At 32.5% G+C, this 24,128-nt stretch overlaps 2 protein-coding genes across 2 annotated transcripts; both read left to right on the top strand.

Annotated features, from left to right (window-relative positions):
• Positions 1 to 152: 152 nt before the first annotated feature.
• Positions 153 to 24,128, top strand: LOC129221953 (fucose-1-phosphate guanylyltransferase-like). The gene is given in 8 exon segments (XM_054856347.1): positions 153 to 272; positions 8,704 to 8,794; positions 12,041 to 12,099; positions 12,101 to 12,218; positions 16,543 to 16,827; positions 20,654 to 20,860; positions 22,617 to 23,230; positions 23,232 to 24,128. Coding segments are annotated over 7 exon segments (1,749 nt in total). The 5' UTR covers positions 153 to 272; positions 8,704 to 8,718; the 3' UTR covers positions 23,622 to 24,128.
• LOC129221952 (phosphopentomutase-like) lies at positions 228 to 2,573 on the top strand. Its single transcript, XM_054856346.1, has one exon. It carries the CDS (start codon positions 422 to 424, stop codon positions 2,333 to 2,335), a length of 1,914 nt encoding a protein of 637 aa, XP_054712321.1. The 5' UTR covers positions 228 to 421; the 3' UTR covers positions 2,336 to 2,573.

Raw genomic sequence — 24,128 nt, 5'->3', positions numbered from 1 at the left:
AGCTCCTCTTTTTTCATTCATTTCTTGCAATTATTATTTGAATAATATTTCACAAGGTGAGTTCATACAGTTCATAACAAGAAAAAAAACTATTATTTGGAGTTCTATGCTTTGTTGGTTTGGTTACACTAATCAGATGTCTGGTTGGACAGGTGAAAGTGGGTGGGTCTTTGTTTTACCTCTTTCAGCAGCTATTGGCCTGATGAGATAGCAGCGCTTCCCATTTAAATTGCGAATATACTTTTTGAAAGAGCTCTAAACTCTACTGTCAGGTTTGTTTATTTGTTTACTTAATATATTTTTTTAATTAAAATATACATGTATATAGCTGCAACTTTCACTGACTGTAAATTCCACCAAAGTTGATTGAAGGTACCGTTCTGCTCTTATCTTAAGTGTGTGCTGATATATAGATGGTAAAATGAACCCGTTAGACAAATTAATTGGAAACGAAGGGAGCCCCGTAATGTTAAATCCAGAAACACGAGAAATATTAAGTTTTGAAGTGCCATGTGAAGATCTGCAAAGGAAAATGTGGAATTATATCCTTTCCAATCGAGCTGTTGGACATACTAGTCATGAAACACAATTGAAGGATATGTTGAACAAGAATGATTATAAAGGTTTAAATGCAATAATGATGGGGAGGCTTACATTTGGAACTGCTGGTATACGTGGTAGAGTTGGCATAGGATTTTCAGCCATGAATAATGTTGTAGTTGTCCAAACAACCCAAGGTATAGCAGCTTTGCTTGCTAAAGAAGATAAAACAAAAGGAGTTGTAATTGGATATGATAATCGAAATGACAGTAAAGAGTTTGCTGAACTAACCGCAACTGTATTTTTGAAACAAGGATTCGTAGTTCACTTTTTTTCTAACATGGTTCCGACTCCTTTCATACCTTTTTCTGTTAAAAAGCTGAATTGTCTGCTCGGGATCATTATTACAGCTTCTCATAACCCGAAGCAAGATAATGGATATAAAGTGTATGGACCAAACAGTACACAAATTTTGCCTGAATTTGCCAAAAGAATTCAAAAGAGTATATTGGATAATCTTGAGGTGACTATTTCTAGCACGGATAAATCGCTTGTGTACACGTCTACTTATTTGCATGATCCTTTAGCTGACATGGATCATTTGTATTTTAAAGATTTAATTAGTTCAGTAAATACTAAATGTATGTCACAGACCACAATAAAAATTACAACTACTGCTTTGCATGGTGTAGGTCATCCATTCTTAAAAAAAGCTTTACAGAAGTCAGGATTTTACGGATGGGTTCCTGTTTCATCACAAATGCATCCGGATGGAGACTTTCCCACAGTGAAATTTCCAAACCCGGAGGAGAAGGACTCTCTGGCTTTGGCTATTGCTCTTTCTGATGAAAAGAAGTGTACCTTGATATTAGCTAATGATCCTGATGCTGATCGACTTGCCGTTGCTGAAAAACTTCATGACAACACTTGGCATATATATTCTGGAAATGAAATTGGTGCCTTACTCGGGTCATGGTTGTGGCAAAAGTGTCCTGCTGAAAAGAAGACCATTCCAAGCAATTGCTGCATGATATCCAGTACTGTATCATCAAAAATATTGGCGAGCATTGCAAAAAAAGAAGGATTTACCTTTTATGAAACACTGACTGGATTTAAATATATGGCGAACAAAGCTGCTGAAGCAGAAGAACGTGGATTGCACTTTGTTTTTGCTTTTGAAGAAGCGATTGGATATATGTGCTCAACAAGTGTTATGGACAAAGATGGAATAAGAGCTGCCTTATTGGTGTTTGAACTTGCTGCCTTTGCGGAACGAAAAAATAAACTACTTTATGATATATTGAAGGAGACATATTTAAAGTATGGCTATCATTTTGCATTAAACTCTTACTTCATTTGTCCTGATCCTCAAAATACAAATAAGATGTTTCACACCCTACGAAATTGGAATGGAAAACCCGAAACGTATCCTGATCATTTAGATCTACCAAAAGATAGAAATGATATACCATTCAAGTATGAAGTTGTCCATGTCAGGGATCTAACAACTGGATATGATTCAAGGACACCGACTAAGCTAAGTTGTTTGCCAATGGACTCCTCTTCACAAATGATTACTTTTTACTTTGGCAATGGAGCAGAAGCAACACTTAGAACAAGTGGAACAGAGCCAAAAGTAAAATACTACACTGAAGCTATTCACCATGGTCCTGAAAGTGAATGGCAATCATGCCGTGATATGCTTTCTTTGTTGGTGGAGTTGATGATTCAGCAATGGATGCAACCAGAGAAACACAATTTACTCCCACGCCCTGAAGAAGCATCGAAAAAATGATTAAATAACTGAAAGTGACATTTATCAAAAATATTTACAATTATTTTCTATTAAGTTGGTTGTTTTCCATTCTTTAAAAAGAAAACAAAATTCACACTTCAAACAAAGAACAATAAAGTCATCCAAAAAAGATCAAATCCTTTCCAGTCAGTTTATTTCTAAACTGAATTCATTAGTTGAAACAGAATTGTGTACCTAAAGAACTAGTCATGTTATATATAAAGGTTTTTTTTTCCTAGTCTTTTCATTTGACTCTTGCTTTCAGTATAAATGCTCTTTGGATGTGTGCTATGAATGAATTGGAAAGGGGATGTCCGATAAGAGCACAAGCAACACTGCCATTAATCTATTATATACTATCCGCATTAGGGCTCCTAATATATCTGCAACCATCATAGCAGAAACAAATTTGAGCAGTTGTCTAGCTGAGATAGTGGACAGTTCCTATGGTTCTATATAGTGGTAACCTAATTATTCAAATCTTTGTGCTGAGTAATAATCACAATCACACAGTGCTAAGAAGCATTATAATTTGTGATTTGAAAAGTGCTTTTGGTTTTGGCATGACTTATTTCTTTATATTTATTATGTATTAAAAATTTCATGAGTGATTGAAATTTTCAGCTTTAGGTTAGACTTCAAATCAACTTATGACAGAGTCGAGATCGGTGGTCTCGTATGAAAACGGCTTCAAATGTGGTCAAACTAGCCTGCTGGCAGCCTCGTCATTTTGGTGGGTCAAACCCACTTCCCAATCAACTTTTAAAACTTAATGTACTATTAAAGCAGTTATTTTCAAAACCTGTAATTTTTACGAAAATAAAGGAGTTAAGTGATTTTGCAAGTTTTATATGAACAGTATATGAACGGTAATTGTAAAAATAGAGTTGAAATATTTTGTGAGGATTAGGCCGACTCACAAAAAGTAAAGCCTTGTGAAAATATGTGCAATGTTTACTATTTAGTAGGGATGAGGGGTTTTTTTTTTTCTTGTTTCATGGAAAATTTACATTAATTATATGTATCCCTCCCCCATGGAAAAGTTTATAATGACGGGCCTGCCTGCTAGCATCATGATTTTATCACTGCAAAGGACAGAAATACATTGGGAAGGTCTCCATTTCAAGCATCCTTGGAGTCTGTGTGAGCATTTATTTGGGGGCAAAAGTAAATATATACTATCAATATCCAGGGGTCTGGCCAGAGCAAATTTGGGTCCGTTAACGGACTCTTCACAAAAATCCGATCAACCAAAACGGACCTTTCACAAAAATCCAATCAACCAAAACGGATCCTTCACAAAATTCTGATAAACAAAAACGGATCTTTCACAAATTGTTTATTGAACGAGCAAATCTCAAATTAAAATAATACAGCATATTTTCTGTATAAAAACGATAATGTTTGGAACCTTTATTAAAGTTAAATTAGAGGAATCAACTTATGCAAAATCAGCTAATTTTGCAAAAGAAAAAAAAATCGGCACTCTTGTGATGCTCCTTCAAGCCTTAAAGTACTTTATTTATGCACTAGTTGGTACCTGCACGGCTTTGCCCATAATAGAAAAATTAAAAGGTCTTTTGGTTCGCCTGTATATTTACAAATAATGTATGGTGAGTTTTCTCGCCAATTGGCTTGTGCTCATATTACGATTCCACGTTATGATAGCTTCGTAATTTACTTGTTCATCTTATGATCATTTTTTTCTTAAAATTGGAATAATAAAAGAACTACATCGAATTTTGAAAAAATCGCTTCGAGGTGTACACCCCCATGCTACAAACTAACTTTGTGCCAAATTTCATGAAAATCGGTCCGAACGGTCTAGGCGCTATGCAGGTCACAGAGATCCTGGCATCCAGACAGAGAGACTTTCAGCTTTATTATTAGTAAAGAAAGATAACAATAGTTAGTACAACACCAATTATTGTAGAAACTGTGGGGAGAAAATAACTGCCTCATTTTCGTGCTTATTATCTGGTGACATATAATCTGCAGGTCCTAAAATCGGCCTGAATGAAAAAATCTTCAAATAATCCGATTTTAATAGGATGTTAATAAAACTAAATTGTTTTGATTGAACATGTAATTTTAGCAATTAATGAGAAATATGAAGAATTAATAATTATTACGGTAAATCTAAAAATGATTTTTTTTTTAAAATCATGATAATAGTCTGATCAGGGCTCATAGTTCTCCTATATTTCCTATATTTTCACAATATGTCAGATATATTCTCCTATATTTTCTCAATTTAACTCGTATATTAATTCGTCAGATGATAAATGCTATCCAAAAAGGCACAAACATTTAATCCAGTTTTTTTCTTCTTTCTCTCACTATGCACTCTTGCATCTCTAATGTTGGCATATGTACTAAACTTCTGTTTGATTATTTTATGAAATATGCAAAATATATGATTTGCTTGCAACTTTTAACTTGTTCTCAATTAACTATCTTTCTTTTAATGAGTTTACTTTGTAATTTTAATAGTATAACATGTTAACTTTAAGTGTACTGCTGTAAAGAGTTTGAAAGCTTTTAATTTTGTCACATTTAATCTTAACATGTAGTTCAATTGACCAGTTGTAGCTTTAACAATTGTTTTTGAAACTGCTATGTACAGATTTTGGTACCGATTCAACATTGAGTACTGCAAATGTTTCAAAGCTTGTAACTCACTGAAAACTGTCTCGATGAAAATAGTGTTATTTTATAGGATTTTGTTTACATTTTTTAAATATGTACTTATTTTGTGTGTAGGTTTTCCAAGAACTTCAGAAATTGGTCTTCATCTCGGATTTTTTTTTTTCTATTTTCTCAGTTACGGTTATAAATTGGACAGGATAATGGATGGTTCTATGCTCCACTTGGGGCTCTTCTAACACCCCCTTTTGTTTGGCAGATTAGGTCAAATTCACCCTTTATACGTATGTGTACATATAAAAGTAAGTTATGGATAATGCTGTTACAGTGAGCGGTGGGTAATTTGATCAGCCACTTTTTAATGAATCAATTCCTCTAAAACGAAACAAAATCCAGTTTTTAACATTAAAAAATGGCTAAATATTTGAATCAAACATGCCACTTAAATAAATCAAGCATATGAGACTGATAATTTCTGATTCCCCAAAAACGCGTGATGCATTAGCTCAATCTTTTTTGTTCTTCACCTTTGTTTAGTAAAATTAGTTTTTTTTTTCTGTAAATAGTGAAACAAAGGGGAGGCAGAGTATTGCACAATTTTTGTAACGATTTTCTCATGATATGTCCAACAAAACCAGTGAGACGAGAGAAACATGGAGTCAACGGAACTTTTCATACTCTTTTATGATAAAATTCTTTAAATAATCAGAGAATGGATATTTTGAGTGCATGGTATACTTCTAATGATATCTCGTTTGACCCAAAATTAAATAAAGTTCTCTTAAACTGTATGTAGAAAAAAAGAAAAAAAACCCACCCAATTTTGCTTAACTGAATCAAAATTGTCTTAAACAAACATGATTCATATTAGCGGCTATGGTTACGAAAATTCATTTGCTCTCATATCTGTGACTCTTCACATTGCTAAGGCTTCATTCAATATAGAATTGTATTGATAGTGATTCTCTTTTTTTCTTTTTTCCTTTTTCGTACAGTGCTCCTAACATACCAAATTCTATACTTTTTTGAAATTCCTATATCTTTTTCTACCAAGCTCGTATATATTTTTCCTTTTAAACTCCTATATAGTATATTTTTTTCCAATTGCTATTAGCCCTGAGTACGCTAATTACTACTTTCTGACAATAAGTCGAGACAAGGAGCAAACTGTCTAGTCTAGTGCAAATGGAGACTGCTTCGTTTTTGACTGCAAGGTGGTTTATTTTACTCAGCCTGAATTGTGTAAGCTAAGTAAAGTGAACAACATATATTCAGCATAATTGCTTCTATTGGTGAATCCTTCTGTAATTGAGGTTAAATTTGTTCGCTTTGAGAAAAAAAAGCACAGATAATCCCGGTATTACTCCCGCAGGAAAATACAGTATTAAAATTTCAAACATAGATTTCAACTCTTTCAAAACTCTTGCACTCGAACATTGTTTTGCAGTGAATTGTAAAAAAATCAATTTTTATAAATTTACGAGAAGTAATATGTAATACACACAATTAACTATTGCTCATATAGGAACTCAATGGCAAAAATTTAAACTGTATTATTATGCTTTTTTAAGTCAAATTTACCTCAATTTTAACATCTATACAAAGAAAAATGAAATAATATTTTTTTTCTCTGTGTAATATTATGCGTTTTAAAAGTAAGAATAATGTAGCAACCCTTCAAAAAATTCATCACAATCGCGTTTAGAATCGGGACCCACAGGTTGAGAATCAGTGTGGTAAAAGGATCAGGTCCATTCATGAAAACCAGTACTTAGTAGCCATTAACAAAGCCTTATGCACCGCAATTCATTTCCGAAAATTATTGTGTTGAGGACAAGGAATTTGCATTAGCTTTAAAATTCGTTACTCGAGAAACACGGGTATTTTTGCCGTTTTGCATGAATCAAATGGCATTTTAGCAAGAATGCTCTGTAGATCATAAATTTGGAAGCCCATAATTTTGTATGTATAAACAATGTCAGATTTACCATATCACAATTAGGAAGTGTCCCCCAACCATTAGGCCCTGAAAGAGATTCAAAACTGCATATGAGGCATTGAGAAGCAAAGGAATGTAAGTGGGCATTTTCAAGTTTTGATTAAAACATGTTTAAAGATAACATCCTAGGAAAGCTTTCATTGAATTTTTTTCCTAAATCATGCTGTATAGCAGCAAATACCAGGGCTACTAGTACCATCTCTTGCCCCAAGACAGAGGAGAGGTTCACCTAAAATGTGTACTGGTTATGGCCAAATTTTTAATTTTGCCACTTACATCCCTCTGCTTCTCACAGCCTCATATATTGCTAGTATCTTTGTAAAGTTAAATTTTTTGTACGAAATGTGGAATTGTTGACATGTAAAGTTATTAATAATATTTTTGAATCATACTGTCTGAAGCACTGGTAAACATATGTACCATATTTAGGCCTTGCCCCTGCAATGCACATGAATTCCGAGAAAACGTTTTAGGATTGTCATTTTTTTAATGGACTCATTTCCTAGTCAGCAACTATGCAAAAAATTGACAAATTAGACAAAATCTAGAATTTAGGGCTCTTCGCATTTTTTACCTAGACAGGCTTTTACTATAATTGAAGTCTTTCATTGATGGACAAGCAAAAAAAATCTTTGCCAGGACATATCGGTATTTATTTCTTTAGTATATAATTAAAAGGAATAAACTAATATCAGGAAAATGTTCAGGTTTTTAAGTGTTGTTCATGAAAAAAATTTCTGAACATTTATCTTGCAAATAAATCCAATTCTTCTGCTTTGCGCGTTATTTAATGGACTAAATGGCTGTGATTTAAAGCAGTATACACGGTAATTATTTCGACGAAAATTCATAATTTTTCACAACGTCCGTAAGGCAATCGTTCAATGTTTATGCATCCACCATGTTGAGTTTTTCCGTAGCAATCCGAAAATAGGTCTCATATGTTAAATGTTTTGCATACATCTTAGATAGCCAAAGGGACCCTCAAAAATGTAATTCAGCGAACCCCAAAATCTATGTCTGCCATTATATATATATATATATATATATATATATATATATATATATATATATATATATATATTCTTAACAAAATACACGGCTATATTTCTGAATGAATAAGCTTCTTAGGCCACTATAGATTTAGCAATTAATAACAATTTTTTTCATGGGAATAAAAGTAAAATAGAAAAAAAAAACAAGCAAATCCACTTTGGCAAATTTCTTTTTGTTTTCCTCTTAGCTGCAACTGTTTGTTTTTTAAATTTTATCATTTTTCCACAATTTCTGGTTGAAGCATATAAACTTTAAAAGTTATCATTAAAGCTTGAGGCTGAAGGAAAGAGAAAAAAAGCATATTAATACAAATCTTTGCATCACATCTCATCTACAGGTTTAAATGATGATGGTTAGTCACATCTTTTTTTCCCTATCCAACGAGAACAGGGAAAGGATTTCAAGAAGGGTAGGGGAAAGCCTTCCCCTATTCGCTTCACTATACAACAAGGAACAGGAGTACACTCTGCCTTTATTTTTGCACTCTAGTTGTACCAGACTCCTGAACTCTTCTTGTCACCAATGGAATAGGGGATAATTATTCTAATATCTACATCCACTATGAAAAAATGCAGTTCTTCATTATAGTAATAGTATTAAGCAGCAAATCTATTGCAATAAATAGAATTGCGTTCATTGTTGTGAATTATCATCAGTTATTTTGCAGGTCTATGAAACCAACATGATTGTTACAGAAAAAAGGGAGAAAATATTTCAGTATATGAAGAAAGTTTTGTGTAATTATGAAGAATTAAGAGGTAAATAAAATTAATCTTTTTTTTATATATATATATAATGAACATATTTTGTACGAAGAGGTGAATTTTGAAAGCTTTTAGTTATAAATTAATAAATACATATTTCTTGGAATATTACTGATCTTGTAAAACTGCTTGCATTATTCATGTACTAGTTAATGTCTTAGATTTAGAAACAAATTCCCAACCTGCATGAGCCTCATTGCTAGACCTTGATTCCAGGAGCAAGTTCTTTTTTGTACTGCTCAGAAAATTACTTCCTGATCACCCAGTCTTCCTACCAGGATTGAGTTTTGGACTGTCTGAAATTGGTTTAGGACAGGACAGGTGGTTTTTACCGTCCAAAAGTGTTGAAAACAAACTATGCTAAAGCTAGAGGGGTGTAATCTAATCAATTTGTATTTACTGCAATGTTTGTAATGCATAAATATAGATAATACATAATGAGTATTTGATAATATTTTTCTCCAAAATGTTCATTTAAAAACATTTTGCTTAAAAAAAATTGCCAATAACTATTACATAAAAACTTCCTTATGTAACAGTTGGTAGAGTTATGAAACGAAATTCAAAACACTACTAAGACAACTAATTTCAGTTCCATTCATAACTCAAAGGAATGTTATTAAATGTGCAATATTTAGGTGGAAAAAAAAGCTCAATTTTTTTAATGGTTTTTGCAAATAAGTTTTACATGACGCTTTAATGAAAATTATTTTTTAAATCATAGATTGAAAAACAAGAAATTGTTGATTAAACACTTATATTATAAACAGGGTTGGCAAGTTTCTGCTGAGACGGTTCTTAAAACCACTGGTAGAAACCGGTTAAAACTGGCAAAAACCACTTTCTGCCATTTTTGCGTCAGAAACTGGCAAAAACTCACAAAATGCCAAAAAAAAACTTGACTAGAGATGTAAAATTTCCGGAAATTTTGAAGTGGTGGAAAAAAACCGGGTTTTTTTTGGACAAATTGGAAAAAATGGAATAATTGATTTTTTTATGAATAAAAATAGGGTTTCTTAATACCTCTGTGTTTATTGGAACATATAAAGGGTTAAGCAGTGAAAAACATCCTCTTTTTCTTATTGACAGAAATACACATAAAGGTAAGTTAAATTAGAAAAAAAAAACTTTTTTGTTTTGTGACTGAGAGCTTTCTTGGTCAAGCACCAGAAATAAGTCGTCATTCAACCAATAATATTGGGTAAGATGTGTCTCATCATAACAATTACATTTTCTGTTTTAGATTGCCTTTGAAACTTGAAATAATAATTGTAATTTTTGACTTTTTCAAATTTGATGGATAGTATTTGTAAAATATGCTGCCAGCTCAGTCATTCCATCCGAGGACTGCAGTTTCGAGCTTTTTATCACTCATCCCGGAATAGGAAGTAATTGAGCAGAAGGCGGAAAACCTCTTATAGGAGCCAAGAGAGTCAAACTGGTAGCTAATGTAGAATTAGCACACCAGACGAGTGACCACAGAAATGGTGCGGTTCAACTCAAAGATTGAAGGCAAAGCTAGGTATTTTGCAGTAAGTTACCACCTTAAGCCAGAGCTAAAGCTGGCAGTGTATTTTATGTATTTCTGCCTTAACCGTGGCTTAGGACGGTAACTTACTGCAAAATGATTGATACTGTTTGAAAAAAAATAAGTATGACTTCCCTTCCTTGCAGTGTAACTTTACTGTCTGAAAGTGAAAGCAATTGAGTTATGATTTTTTCCAATCCAGTCTAAGTCCAAACCAAAACTAAATTGGTTTTTCTTTTTTCTTTCTCAACAGAAACCCAAAATAAACCACATAATGGTTTCTAAAGCTGAACCAAAACTTAAACTGGAGTTTCAGTTAACTATACGGACGTGTTAAGCACAGTAGTAAAAGTAGTCATGGCTGCACTTTTGAACAAAACTGAGTTATTATTACCAAGTTATTCTTTGTTTCGAATTAATGTTTTACAGTCATTTGATCAAGGAATTTTTTTTTTCTTTTGAAAAATTCTGAAAAAAAAAAAAAAAAGACATCTGAATCAAGTATATGGAAGTGCCAAATTTTAAAACACAATATCTCAGCTTGAGCTCAGCTGCAGATTCCACTTTTGTGTTTAGTACGGCAGTATACAGGGTGTGGCAAAAAAAAAAAACTTGGACAAAGTTTGCATCATTGAATTGAAGTAAAGTAATTTCATTTTAATGGTTGTCTTTATTTATTTTTGCCTCTCACTTTATTAGAAAATAATTAACAATATATCTCCTAATTTATTTTTTGTTTTACGGTTTTCTTACAATTTTAAGCTAAAGAATTGCTATTTTAAAGTTGTTAAACCAAGTAAAATGACAGTTCGTTTGCTTGTTGTGCCTCGGCAAACAGTATTTCATGCGGTATGCTGCTTCAAGTGGCTTGGAAATGATAGTCAATGTCCAGGAAGTGTGCAAAAACGAACAGTGAACATTTCAGTTAATCGTCAGGTCATCCAAAAGTGATTTCAATGAAATCCTTAGGTTTACTCGAGAGAAGTTGTTCGTGAGAGATGGGGGGAAGAATTTGCGGCTCAAGCCCCCCCCCCCCCCCTTGCCCCCTATATGGGCGCCCTTGGTTAAGTCTCATATGCAAAAGGCTTCTTCACAAAAAAAGCCTTGGGATATAAAAGTGGCTACTAAACTAAAAGGGCCTATTTGCCACTGGCGACTAACCAAGGGCATATCCAGAAGGGAGCAAGATAAAACAGCTGCCCCCCCCCCCTTCCAAACTGTAAAATTTTGATGAAAAATTTGGAATAAAAAAAAATTAGTTAATAGAACTTTGCAGCAGCATTTAGAGGCTTGAAAATTAAATTTAAGGGCCAATTGCCCCCTCTCCCTGCATCAGTTTTAACACTGGTCTAATGAACTAATATTTCTGTTATGCTAGACAAAAGAAAATTTTTGTTCCTAGAAGAGTACGGGTAACTCTCGTTTTATCGGAATTTTGTCATCCGAGGCATTAGCTGTTTTCCCTACAGAAACAACCCCTCTTCCAAGTGATGAAAACATGTGGTTAATGTTATAAATGTCATTTGATTATTTTCTCTTTTTTCTATGATATGGCGATACAAACTCATTTTTTTTCATATGTCAATTAATTTCATCTTTGTGCCTATGTTTTTATACTATAGTATTGTGATTTGTGATCAAAAGTATTTATTGCAATTAGGTAGTAGTTTTTTGCATAAATGTGTTTTTGAAAAATAGTCCTGTTGTTTTAGGAAAGCAAGTTAATACTTCTACAAAAAAGCAATTTTGGGATGCTGTGATTATCTCAGCAATGTGATTCTGACCAAAAATTTGGATATGAAATGCAAATACTCTTGAAACAACAAAAGGGTGAATTACCTCTTAATGTTTCATTCCATGTTTTTGCAGATCCTCCTGATTTCAAAATAGGTTTGTTAGTTTTTTGTTTTAACATGGGAATTTTCTCTTTGAACTTTTCTAAGTACATTTTTCTAGTCTTTTTTTTTAATTAAATAATTGACAATGTTCGTATAAGTTCCTTCAAAAAGTAATTTGATACTTCACTGGTAAAAGAATTAATGTTTTAAGATCTCATTTTCTAAAATATGAATGATCACTCTTATAATTAGGATTAAGTAGGTTTCACTTTTTGAAACACAGCCACTTCAGGTTTTTCAAATGCATTTTTAATCAGTACTACAGTGCCTAGTTTTATTGAGCTCAGATAATTGTTATAATGCTTTATGGTCAATGTTATTATTTTTGGTATGTGAAGGTGTTTTAGGTCAATTATTATTTGCATGTTTTCGTGTGTCAGTGAAGTTGTGTCTAAGTGTGAAGTTATTAATATCACTTAACTTCCTGGATTTCTCAAATTTTGGGTTTCTATTTTATTATGTTTAGTGTTCAAAATTTGTATATTTTTTAAATTTCCCACATTTTATTTAATATCACAGCTGCCAAGTGCTCCTTTTTCCCGGAGTTTCTCCGATTTTTATTGCATACTCCAAAAATCCGATTTATTCCAAAAAACTCCGTTTTTTTTGACTTTGCTTGTACACTTTTCGATTTCTGAGGAAAAAGAAGAAATTTCCTTATCCTGGAAGGCAGGAATTGTGCACAAACTGAACAAAAGAGGAGGCAATTTGATGCTCTGGAAGCATTAAGATAGTAAATTTTCTAGAGACTAATAATCTATTGACAAGTTTTCAGTACGGTTTCAGGAAAGGTAAATCTTGTGCAACTAATTTATTACATTTCTATGACAAAGTTACCATGGCTTTGGACAATAAGAAGCCTGTAGATGTTGTTTACATTGATTTTCAAAAAGCTTTCGATAAGGTACCGCATGTTGCTCTACTTAGCAAATTAGCTGATATAGGAATATTAGGGAAAACTTTCATTTGGGTAAAAAACTGGCTGACCGGAAGGAAACAAAGAGTAGTTGTAAGGGGAAATTATTCTAATTGGAGTGAGGTCCTTAAGCGGGGTTCCTCAAGGATCAGTGTTAGGGCCTGTTTTGTTCATTGTCTTTATGAACGATATTCACAAAAATATTTCTGGGAACATGAATTGTTTTGCTGATGATGTCAAAGTTATGGGGACTGTAGAAAATGATGAACAAGCAAATCAGCTGCAAGAGGATCTAGATCATATTACGGAGTGGGCTGATAAATGGGGTATGGCTGTTAATGTTGGGAAAAGTCAAGTGCTACATTTAGGGCATGGAAACAAATGTACAAGTTATTATTTGCAAGGTTCAGTCATTAGTCAGGCAGACAAAGTTACTGATCTGGGGGTCTTAATAAGTCAGGATTTAAAGTTTAGCCAACAGTGCAGCATTGCTAGCAACAAAGCCAATAAGATGCTTGGGTTTATCAATAGATCTATTTCAAATAAATCTAATGAAGTTCTTCTGCCCTTATATAGAAGTTTGATAAGACCCCATTTGGAGTATGCTGTTCAGTTTTGGTCTCCTTATCTTAAGAAAGACATTAATGTATTGGAAAGGGTTCAAAGGCGGGCTACAAGGCTAATAAGTGGACTTTCCCACTTAGATTATGATTCCAGGCTTAGAAGGCTAAAAATGTACAGTCTTGAGCAAAGAAGAGACCGAGGGGACATGATTCAGCTGTTTAAATTTATTAAAACGAAAGATGTTACGGGGCTAAAGTTTAGCACTGAAAACAGGACAAGGGGTCATTGTTTTAAGCTATTTAAATCTCAGGCTAACATGGATATTAGGAAAAATTATTATTTTAGCAGGGTAGGGGAACCTTGGAACAGCTTACCGGAAGAGGTGGTAATGAGCAAAGGAGTAGACAGTTTTAAGAGGGCCATTGATCTTCACTGGGGATTGTAAATTGACTAGGACCAGTCTAGCTGGGCCCAGAGCCTGTTGCTGGTCGTCACTTTTGTATTTGTATTAGTGTAGGATAAACACTGAGGGGGAGCGTTGATCGATCGGAGAACATCGTTTTTTCATCGAGCATTTCAGCTACGTGCAAAACGTAGCCGCCATGTTTGGTCATTCACAAGATGTAAGTAGACGATGCTTAAGTGCTTTCGTTTTGAAAGACAACGCAGAATTCGGGGTTTCTTTTAACTGCAAACTAATGAAAATAAGCAAAATGTGCTGCAAAATGTTTTTTTTTGGTTATTTTAAATAATTTTATTGATGCTTAAGTGCTTTCGTTTTGAAAGACAACGCAGAATTCGGGGTTTCTTTTAACTGCAAACTAATGAAAATAAGCAAAATGTGCTGCAAAATTTTTTTTTTTTTTTTTTTTGGTTATTTTAAATAATTTTATTGAGAAATGAAAACAATTATACTATTTAAAATTTCATCTTATCTCTATTGCTTTGGACACGAATGTGCTAAAACTTCTCAATTAAATTGTAGTTTCATAAGGATTTTTTATTTTTAAATTAGTTTCATGCAACAAATTCAAAATTTTATATCTGAATTTTTGACTTAGTCTCCATATTTGGTCATTTGCGAGATTTAAGTACACAAGACTCTTAAAGTGGCCAAGTTTTCAGAATTAGATGTTTATTGCAATGCAAACTATTGAAAATAATGCAAAATGGGCTTCTTTTTTTTTTGGAAAATTCTTAATTTTTTTTCTTGAAAAATGCACAATTTTTTTCTTCAGAATATTATTTTATCCTCATTGGTTTAGACGCTAATGTGCTAAAAACTGTCTATTTCATCTAAATTTTAGTTTTTTTAAGGATTATAAATTATTTATAATTACTTTTAATGCAACAAATTCAAAAATCTATCATCTTAAATTTTTCGCGTTGTTGCCATGTTTGATCATTTGCAACATGGAAGTAGACAAGACTATTATTAGCTTAAGTTTCCGAGAACAGAATTGGTTGTTTGTCTCAATGTAAACTATTAAAAATAACAAAAGGCAAAAAGTTATGTTTTTTTTTTTTGAAAGGGAAATTTTATCTGTGTTTGATCCTTATTGTCTCGGAGGCTTTGTTATAAGCTGAAACTATTTCATCTAAAATGAAGGTTCCTGCTGACTTCGCATTTATTTATTTGTTTTTTTAATAAATCAGAAACCTGTTTTAACTTGAATTTTCGATGTACAAAAAAAGTATTGAATAACTCTATTTTAGAATATGCATAGTCCTATTCATCTATTTTTTAAATGAAAGTTGTAAAAACTGCCCCCCCCCCCCTCCAGTTTGTGTTTCAAAACTTAGCGACAGTGGTGGCCACTAAGTTTTTGGAGTTTTAGAAGATTTACGAGTCTTGACCTTCACTATAAGGTTGCTTGACTTCCAAGTATAAGAAATATTTTTTTTTTTTTCAATCTTCAATATGTTCTTATGCAATGCATTTTCAATACATGTAGGATATATATGAAAGAATATTTTTAAAAAGGGTTGCAGTTTATTAAATCAAACAGTAATCTTGTTTTTTTTTTTTTACTTTTCAATATGTACCTACGTAATGATGCTTTTTTAATGTAAACAATTTTATTTTAAACTTGGTTGTAGTTTTCTTAAAAATATAACATGGAAATTCAGAAACGCATTGTAATGGTGCTTAGAACTTATAGAAGCTTATGGTACAGAAGGAAGGTTTAGCACAGGCCACGATTTGGTGCTCCTATTTTAATCCTCATTGCTCCTATTTTTTCCCTTAAGTGCTCCTATTTTTTTTATCTTGAGGTTGGCAGCTATGTAAATATATTTAACTGTAATTTTCTCTTACCTTAGCAATTCTTTCCATAAGACACCGAGAAATAACAAATTGAATGCAGATAGTACTGCCACCTTAAATCAGGATTTTGCTCATTTGGACATGATGCCAAACTTTTGGTCATTATGCTTTGAGTATTAGAGAAATATAATGTTTTTAATAATTGGGAAAGTTATTTCGGAAAATTAATATCAGTTTATAGTAACATAACCAAGAAAAAGACTAGTTCTTATTCAATGTACTAGCAACAACAGCTGAAATAAAGATACCAAACAGAACTTAAACATGCTGTATGAAATGTGTATTACACAAATTCAAGTTTTTATTTAATTTTGTTTATTTGTTTATAATGTTAAATGCCATCTAAGTGAAAAACTCTTACTTTTTGTAATTTTATGAAAAATAAACTCTGTAAAATATTAAAGTTTCTAAGTTTGAATAGTTAATATTTACATTTATTGATCATGTTTTATTTTATGCATTTTTGAATGTTTAAAATTGTCTTTGACTCTAATGTTTCTTTTTGGATAGGATGTGGAGGCTCCACTATGTTTGTCTTGGCTAAAGTTTTTGAAATGTATGGAAATGCAATGCTTGATATGCGTTTATTAATTATACCAGCTGGAGGGTATAGTCAGAGACTTCCAAATCTATCAGCTCTTGGGAAGCTGTTTTGCCCTTTACCTTTTGGCCAGAAAAATTATCAGATGTTAGACTTAGTTCTTGCAATTTATTTACCATTCTTAAAACGGATGAAACCTGGTGTATTTCTTGCAAGTTCTGATGCTGTAATAAGTTATTATATTGCTGATGATGGTATGTATTCCTCTACTTCATACATTTTTTAAATATGTCTTGTTGAAGTGAGAGTTTCCTGTTCTTAAGGAATTTCCATCTTTTTTATAAAATTTCAAGACAGATTATGATGGATGATGAGTGATCTTTTAATTTAATTTGTGTTATATAATCATATTAATCTCAGAACATGATGATGAAAAATAAATTATTCTTGAATAAATTGGCGTTATAATTTTATTTTTTAAGCGTCCGTCATAGTTTTTTAGTGTGCTTGTTTAGACTTTAAATTTTCAAACACTTTTCATAGAAAATAAGTATTCAGTTCCAAGAAAAGTTGTATGAAGTTTTGAGAATTTTGCATCTTTCGCCCCTGGTTATAATGTGTATATGCGTCATTCTTTCAATTAATTTGTAATAGTAATTTTGTAAGTATTAAAATTTGTGAATGTTAATTCTGTAACCCTCAGTAAAATTAACATTACTATTTGATTTAGGTTGTATCCTTCTTTTGCTTTGCATTTTCAAAAACTTTTGAGGTTTAGAAATTAAATAATGAAATAATAACAGCTTTAAGTTTGAGACCACTATTGAAGTAGTCAAAACATTTTGAGAGTTCTTACTGGTCCTTCAATGTTCTTAATTTCTTTGAACTGTTACGAAAGACTTTTTAAAGTTCTTAATTGTGGAAAAAATATATATTAACTAGCTTTTACCCACGGCTTCGCTCATGTTAATATTGATTATTTTAATCGATTCAGGTTAATGATCAACACAGGCAGATGTAAAATCATTATCAAAAAATTGTTTGTCCCCAGTTTCTCCGACATTTCAAATTTCCTCCCCCCTTTTATTTATCAAAAAGGATGATTAAAAGTGAAAAACGGGGGGAGATGGATGAAATGTCAGAGAATTCGGGGAGACAACCAAAAAATCACACATTATAAATCAGGAAAACATTTAAGAGTATTAAGAAATTTAGTATGAGTAACTTTTAAAAACTCCAATTTGAGTGAGGCCAACAATTCTTACAAACATTTCCCTTATAATCCTGATCCCCGTCAAATGGTGTCTAACGCTACGCCGCGCCGGCTATCTAAATTACTGCATATCTTCTTGCCAGAGAAAGGAACGGAGCCATTCTGAATAGATAAGGAGAAATGCGCCCTAAATTGTAAAGGCAATACTGCCCAAAAGGATCAAAAGTCACAACAAATTCTGATCCTAATAACGTCCCTTTAGAGCTAGAGCATCAAACTTTTTAAAATCCCCACCAGAAGGAAATCGACTGTTTCTAACTATCATCAACGGTCCTGTTTAAAATAAATCATTTAATTAAAATTGAATCATTAGCTTTAGAATTTCATAAATCTAAAAAAAATTTTACTTACACATTGGTGCAGCTAATTTTAGATCATAATTTACTTAAAAGTAATAAAATTTAACAATGTGAGTATGCTATTGGGCATGATTAGACTATTATATACAATAGTAGAAAATAAACTCAATGGGAAAGTCAAATGAAATGCTTGGAGATATACATACAAAACAAAGATTTATAGACTAGAAACATTTTATAATTGTTATATTTTTCGAGTTTTTATTGATGTCACCCCATAGTAAAATATTTATGTACTCGCATATTTTATGGATATGTTAATGTCATACAAATTAAGAAAAATTGCTACTTTAGTAGGTTTGTGGGTACTCAGAATAGTATACTGGAAGAGGCTATAATAGGTAAGAGGGTAGCTAGCTTTAAAAGGGCCATTAATCTTCATTGGGGACTAATAAATTGACTAGAAACAGTCTAGTCTAAGCCTGTTGCTGATCATCACATTTGTATTTGTATTGCAAGAACAGGTTTCACACTTCATATCAACATTTCTTTTATTAATATCATGTAGTTTTTCCTTTTTTTAAGTATGATTTTTAATGTTTTGTAACTCCAACCTTTAAAAACTTTTTATTTCTACTTTTCAATTTTATAAATGCACTTATTATGGGTGAACCTCCATATCACAGATAAATATCATAAAATTTACAGCTGAAGTGTTTGTTTTATAAATGCTATTACATGCATTATAATTTATTTTAACACTAATTTGATTTATTAACACATTTACATAAACTTCTACTGATCTTACTTTTTTTTTTTTTTTCACTTTAAAATATTTTACCATCAATTGTTTATATACAGATTTATGTATGCTATTTTTATATTAAAATATTACTTGAACAGGAAAAATCTATATATCATTATTTATTATTTTCAAATTTTTGACTCAAAACTTTCAGTTAACTGATGAAGTGGACCAAAATGACATTTTGTCTGGGACAGTTTTTTCCAGGTTTCTTCCGACAGTTTTTTCCATGGCGGACAAAACAGGACAACCCTGCTTCCAGGAGAGCGCCATCATCGTAACGCCCAAAAAATGCCCTCTTTATCATTAAGAGTCACCTAAAACTGCGTTTCCAGAACTGCAATATTGAAAAATGTATAGGAGATAGCCCCTGAAATCCCTTCTCCCCTTAACACAATCAAAGACAATCTGAAATTGTGTTTTTGGATTTTAATTTCGAAAAATTGCCGGGGGAATACCATCGAGCTTCTCCTTCCCCTAACATTACCAAATATCTATCAGAACTGCGTTTCTAAAGCTACAAATTCAAAAATATAAGTGGAACGCCTCTCTCTCTCTTTCTCCACTTCTACCAGCATTATTAAAGATAGTCTTAAATTTGATTTTTGAAGGCTTCAATTTCGAAAGATTTTCGGGGGAGAACTTTCAAAAACTCCTCTGTCTAACATCATGAAGGTTGGCTACAATTGTGATTTTAGAGCTTCATTTTCAGAAAACTGCCTGTCCCCTACCCATAGATAGCCTGAAATCACTTTTTTAAGAGTTCAATCTCAAAAAATTTCTGGAAGCGAGCCCCTCAATATCTTCTCCACCCAACATTACCAAAGATAGTCTAAAACTGCGTTATAAAAATTACAATTTTGAAAAAAAAAATTGAAGGAGTGATCCCCCCCCCCCCCCCAAGCCCGTCCTCTCTCCCATACATAATAGAAGAGCAGCTACAACTGCATTTTTTATGTTTCAATTTCGAAAAATATCCAGGAGGGACTACCGAACCTTTCCCTCCCTCTAACGTTATCAATCACTCTCTAAAACTGTTTTTAAAACAAAACTACAATTTCAAAAATTTTCCAGGGGAGGAAACCCCCGATCCCTCTTTCTGACTGTATATTTACTTCCAACAATGTTCAATTTGCTTACATCTAAAAATGCCTCCAACCCAAAACAGAAAGTTGAATTCACTCTGTATTTATTCATACATTTGAAAAATAAACAAAAGTGTAGCGAAACTCAGGGGTCTCAGAACTTTTTTTCCTTAAGGGCTACATCTTAAAGGTTTGGGGGGCGAGGCGTGTCAACTATCCAACAATATTTCAGTTCTTATGATAGTAGTTAGCACCCCCCCCCCCCCCATCCCTCGCAAACTTGACTGGGAATTAGAAACTCTAAAAAGTGTTATACGTTTAACCAAATTTAAAAGCGAGATTTTTTTTGTGGGGGGGGGGGGGATTTGCACCATTGAGTTTGGTGGGGATGGGCCCCCCTGATTCCCTTGATGATGTGATTTGCCACTCAACGTTCAACTTTTAGACTAAATATCCAGGCCCACTACCAGGTTTAAACCAATGTGATACAAAAGCTTTTACCTCAATAACATTTAAATAAAAAAATAATTCATAAAACCTTTATGTGTTGTTGTTTTAATTTATGAAAATGCTTAGATTTTAGTAGACATTCATTGGTCCAATATTTTATGATTACAGATGTCTGGAATTTTGAAAATGAAGGATTTACAGCATTAGCTCATCCTTCTCCTGTCCCTGTTGGTACTTCACATGGAGTTTATGTCTTACCCTCAATGGATAGTTTTGAATGTGGTTCAACTTTTATGAGTGAATGCTTACGTGTGCTTCAAAAACCTACAGTGCAAGAGATGCATGAAAAAAATGCTATCATTAAGAAATCTTTGGGTATCATTTATTTACAATCTATTTATTGCACGAGCATTGACATGATTTTTTTTAAAGAACAATCTTTATTATTGAAGAAATTAATTTTGCATAGTTAATCTTCTTCTCTAAATTGATTTTTAAGCAATTAGTATCTTGTATTGTTATCACTACTGGATAGTTATTCATTTTGTTTCACACTTGTTTCTTCTGTTTATTTGTCAATTATTTATATATTATAACATGTTAGTTTCTCATTAATGTTGTTGTGAGCGAACAATCTAAATCATTTAATTTTTTTAAGCTTTACTATATTTTGCATTTGTAATGATAGTAAATTGATCAGTAAATCATTAATTTACCATCAATTATCAAGTTTTACTACCTATAACAAATTAAATATTCATAAATACATTTTTGCCAGTCTTTACCCAACTTAAAGTGCTCTCTTTCTCTATGTGTAGAAAGGAGAAGTGTAATATGAAATACCATTAACAATTCTATAAATAACTTCACTGGTTCTTGGATAAAACTCTCCAAATAACCATCAGTATGTCATATCTATTTGTAATGAACTGTCACTTTTAACAATGTTAATACGCTATTTACTAACCCTACTTTTTGAGAAAGAAATAAGGGCCTTCAAAACTCCTGATTTTGCTATTAGCTCCTTACAAACTTCCAATTTTTCATTCTGTTAATCCATCACCTAAAGTTTTGCTTCTGCTATTAATTCCTATTATTCAACTGTTTTCTCTCTTCAGTGTTACAAACAAGCCTATTTTGTTTGAGGGGATTTGGGCAGAAAAACTGATCTTCCCATTCTAACAGCTTATCATCTCTATTTTCTCCCTGAGGATTTGGATGCCCCTTAGACAGTCCTGTCTGCATTAATCAGATCAAATGAACCTCTAATATTCTGATAAGAAGCTGAACACAGACAAAATGATTGGCAGTAAATGCTCCGCCTACATAGATTTGGTTTTTCCATTTTCAGTTGCTAAGTCGCTGGATTTTTAGGGGCTGATTTTTAGCTAATTCTTCCATTCCCTCCTCTTTTTTGTTCTTAATAAATTTCCAGATGTTTAAACTTTTAAGTTCAGTTTGCTCAACCCTTTCCAATGAAGATATTTCTTTATTGGAAAGAGTTCAAAGAAGGGCTACTAGGCTAGTGAGGGGATTTTCAGATTTAGATTATGATGATAGACTTAAAAGGTTTAATATGTATAGCCTGGAGCAAAGGAGAGTCAGAAGAGACATGATTCAGTATCAAAATGAAAGATCTTAATGGGTTAAATTTTTTCACGGAATGCAGGAGGAGGGTATAGTATTTTAAGCTAGTCAAACCTCAAGCTAATTTGGTTTGTAAGAAAAATTATTATTTTAGTACAGTTGCGTTCACTTGGAACAACTTAATGGAAGAGACTGCAATGAGTAAGGGGGTAGATAGCTTTAAGAGGGCAATAAATCTTCATTGGGACTTACAAACTGACTAGGACCAACCTAGCTGAGACCATAGCCTGTTGCTAATTGTCACATTTGTATTCTTTTTTATTTTTAAGAAAAATTAGTTGATATATATATGCAGAGTTATGCCCATAATTATATCCATTTTTTTTTTTTTTTTTTTTTTTTTTTTTTTGTAGCTTTTACCATTTTTTTGCACCTTTAGTTATATTAGATTTAAGTTGTATTTGTTACTTTAACTAAAATAATTATTTTTGCATAAATGTTACCTTTTTTTCTAAGAATGTTTTGAAGACTTTCTTATTTTCAGGTTCAGAAAAAGAGGAGGAAATTATCTATAGTGACAGTGCTTTTTATTTTGATCATAACATTTCTATGACATTAATAAAGTTTTATAATACTTCTCAACCATTAAAATGTGAACTTAGTTCTTATGGTGATTTCCTTCAACCATTGGGATTACATGCAAGCCCAACCTACATAATGGAAAAGTTAACCAGTGAAGAGCTAGCGGAAACCCGATCAGCTTTATACAGGAACTTGTTTGGTACCAAGCTTTCAATTTTCGTGCTTGAAATGTCAGATTTTCACCATTTAGGTTCAATGAATGAATATGTTGAAAGTTTTTGTTTCAAAAATAAATTTTGTGATGCATTTCCTATGCTGAAGTTTTCCTGCAGCTCTTTATCTGTTCCTGGCATTAGCCCATTTTACATCCATGGAACAATTTTGCATTCAAGAGTGCACCCCTTGTCAGTTGTCCCAGAATCTTCAGTTTTAGAATATTGTGACCTTAATGTTGCTGTGGATGTTGGTGAAAACTGTATTATCAGCAACGTGAGACTTAATGGATATCCTGTTCAAAAATTGCCATTTCAAGTTCCTAATAATACTTTGCTTCATACTGCTGCATTTAAGGATGGATTTTGTAACTGTTAGTTTTGGAATTAATGATGATATAAAAGAAACGTTTTCGTTCGAAAAATCCCTTGAAATAAAGCTGCTTGGAAAAAAACTTAGTTCCCTAGTGAAATCTAGTGGTAAACTCTTTGAATTAGGTTGCAATGACTGTTCTCTATGGAATGCTCAACTTTTCCCATTATGTAATTCTCCAGAAGAATCACTTAAAAAAACTCTAGAGCTTATTTTATGCATTCAGCAGGGTGAGGACTTTTTATTTCTTTACAGCTCTGTTTTTGAACACACAACATGGTTGTCCATGAACGATGTTTTGTGCCTCAAAGATGCTGAGAAAATGATAGCTTATCAAAAAGCACTTTATTGCAAAAATCTGGGAAAATTTGTGGAAATTTGAAGGAAAGCAATTGCATGAAAAAAATATTTTACGAAAATTCTTTTTATAAATATGAACATATTATGGGATAAAATATCTCCAACAATTATAACTTTGTGTTTTTTGATTTGAAAAGAAAAATGGAAGAGGATGCAGCAAGTACAGGTTTGAGATTTAAACCAAGGGCTCAGAGCCCAAGTTTTAACCTGTATTTCAAATTCTAATTAATATATAAATGCATGTAAAAAATTTGATGGTTGCACCAAGAAGGGTTGGGTCAGTGTTGCTCTTTTAAAGCAAAAAGTAGAAAACATTCATATGATTTATTTGTAGTGACAACAGCATTACGTATTGCAACTTCTTCTTACTATATACTACAACTTCAACTAGCTCTGCTGGAACCGTTCCGTTTGTATGTTTGCTGTTCAAGCTCCACCAGTCATTGCACACTTTTTGTATTGTTATGGTTGTGTTTCTGAATTAAAGGTTTATTTTAATTAAGGAATTGCTTCTTAATATGATAAAATG

Source organism: Uloborus diversus, chromosome 5 (genome assembly GCF_026930045.1).
Source record: "Uloborus diversus isolate 005 chromosome 5, Udiv.v.3.1, whole genome shotgun sequence".
Taxonomy (NCBI): Eukaryota; Metazoa; Arthropoda; class Arachnida; order Araneae; family Uloboridae; genus Uloborus; species Uloborus diversus.
The sequence above is the reverse complement of the archived record's forward strand: the minus strand, read 5'-3'. Positions and strand labels throughout refer to the sequence as shown.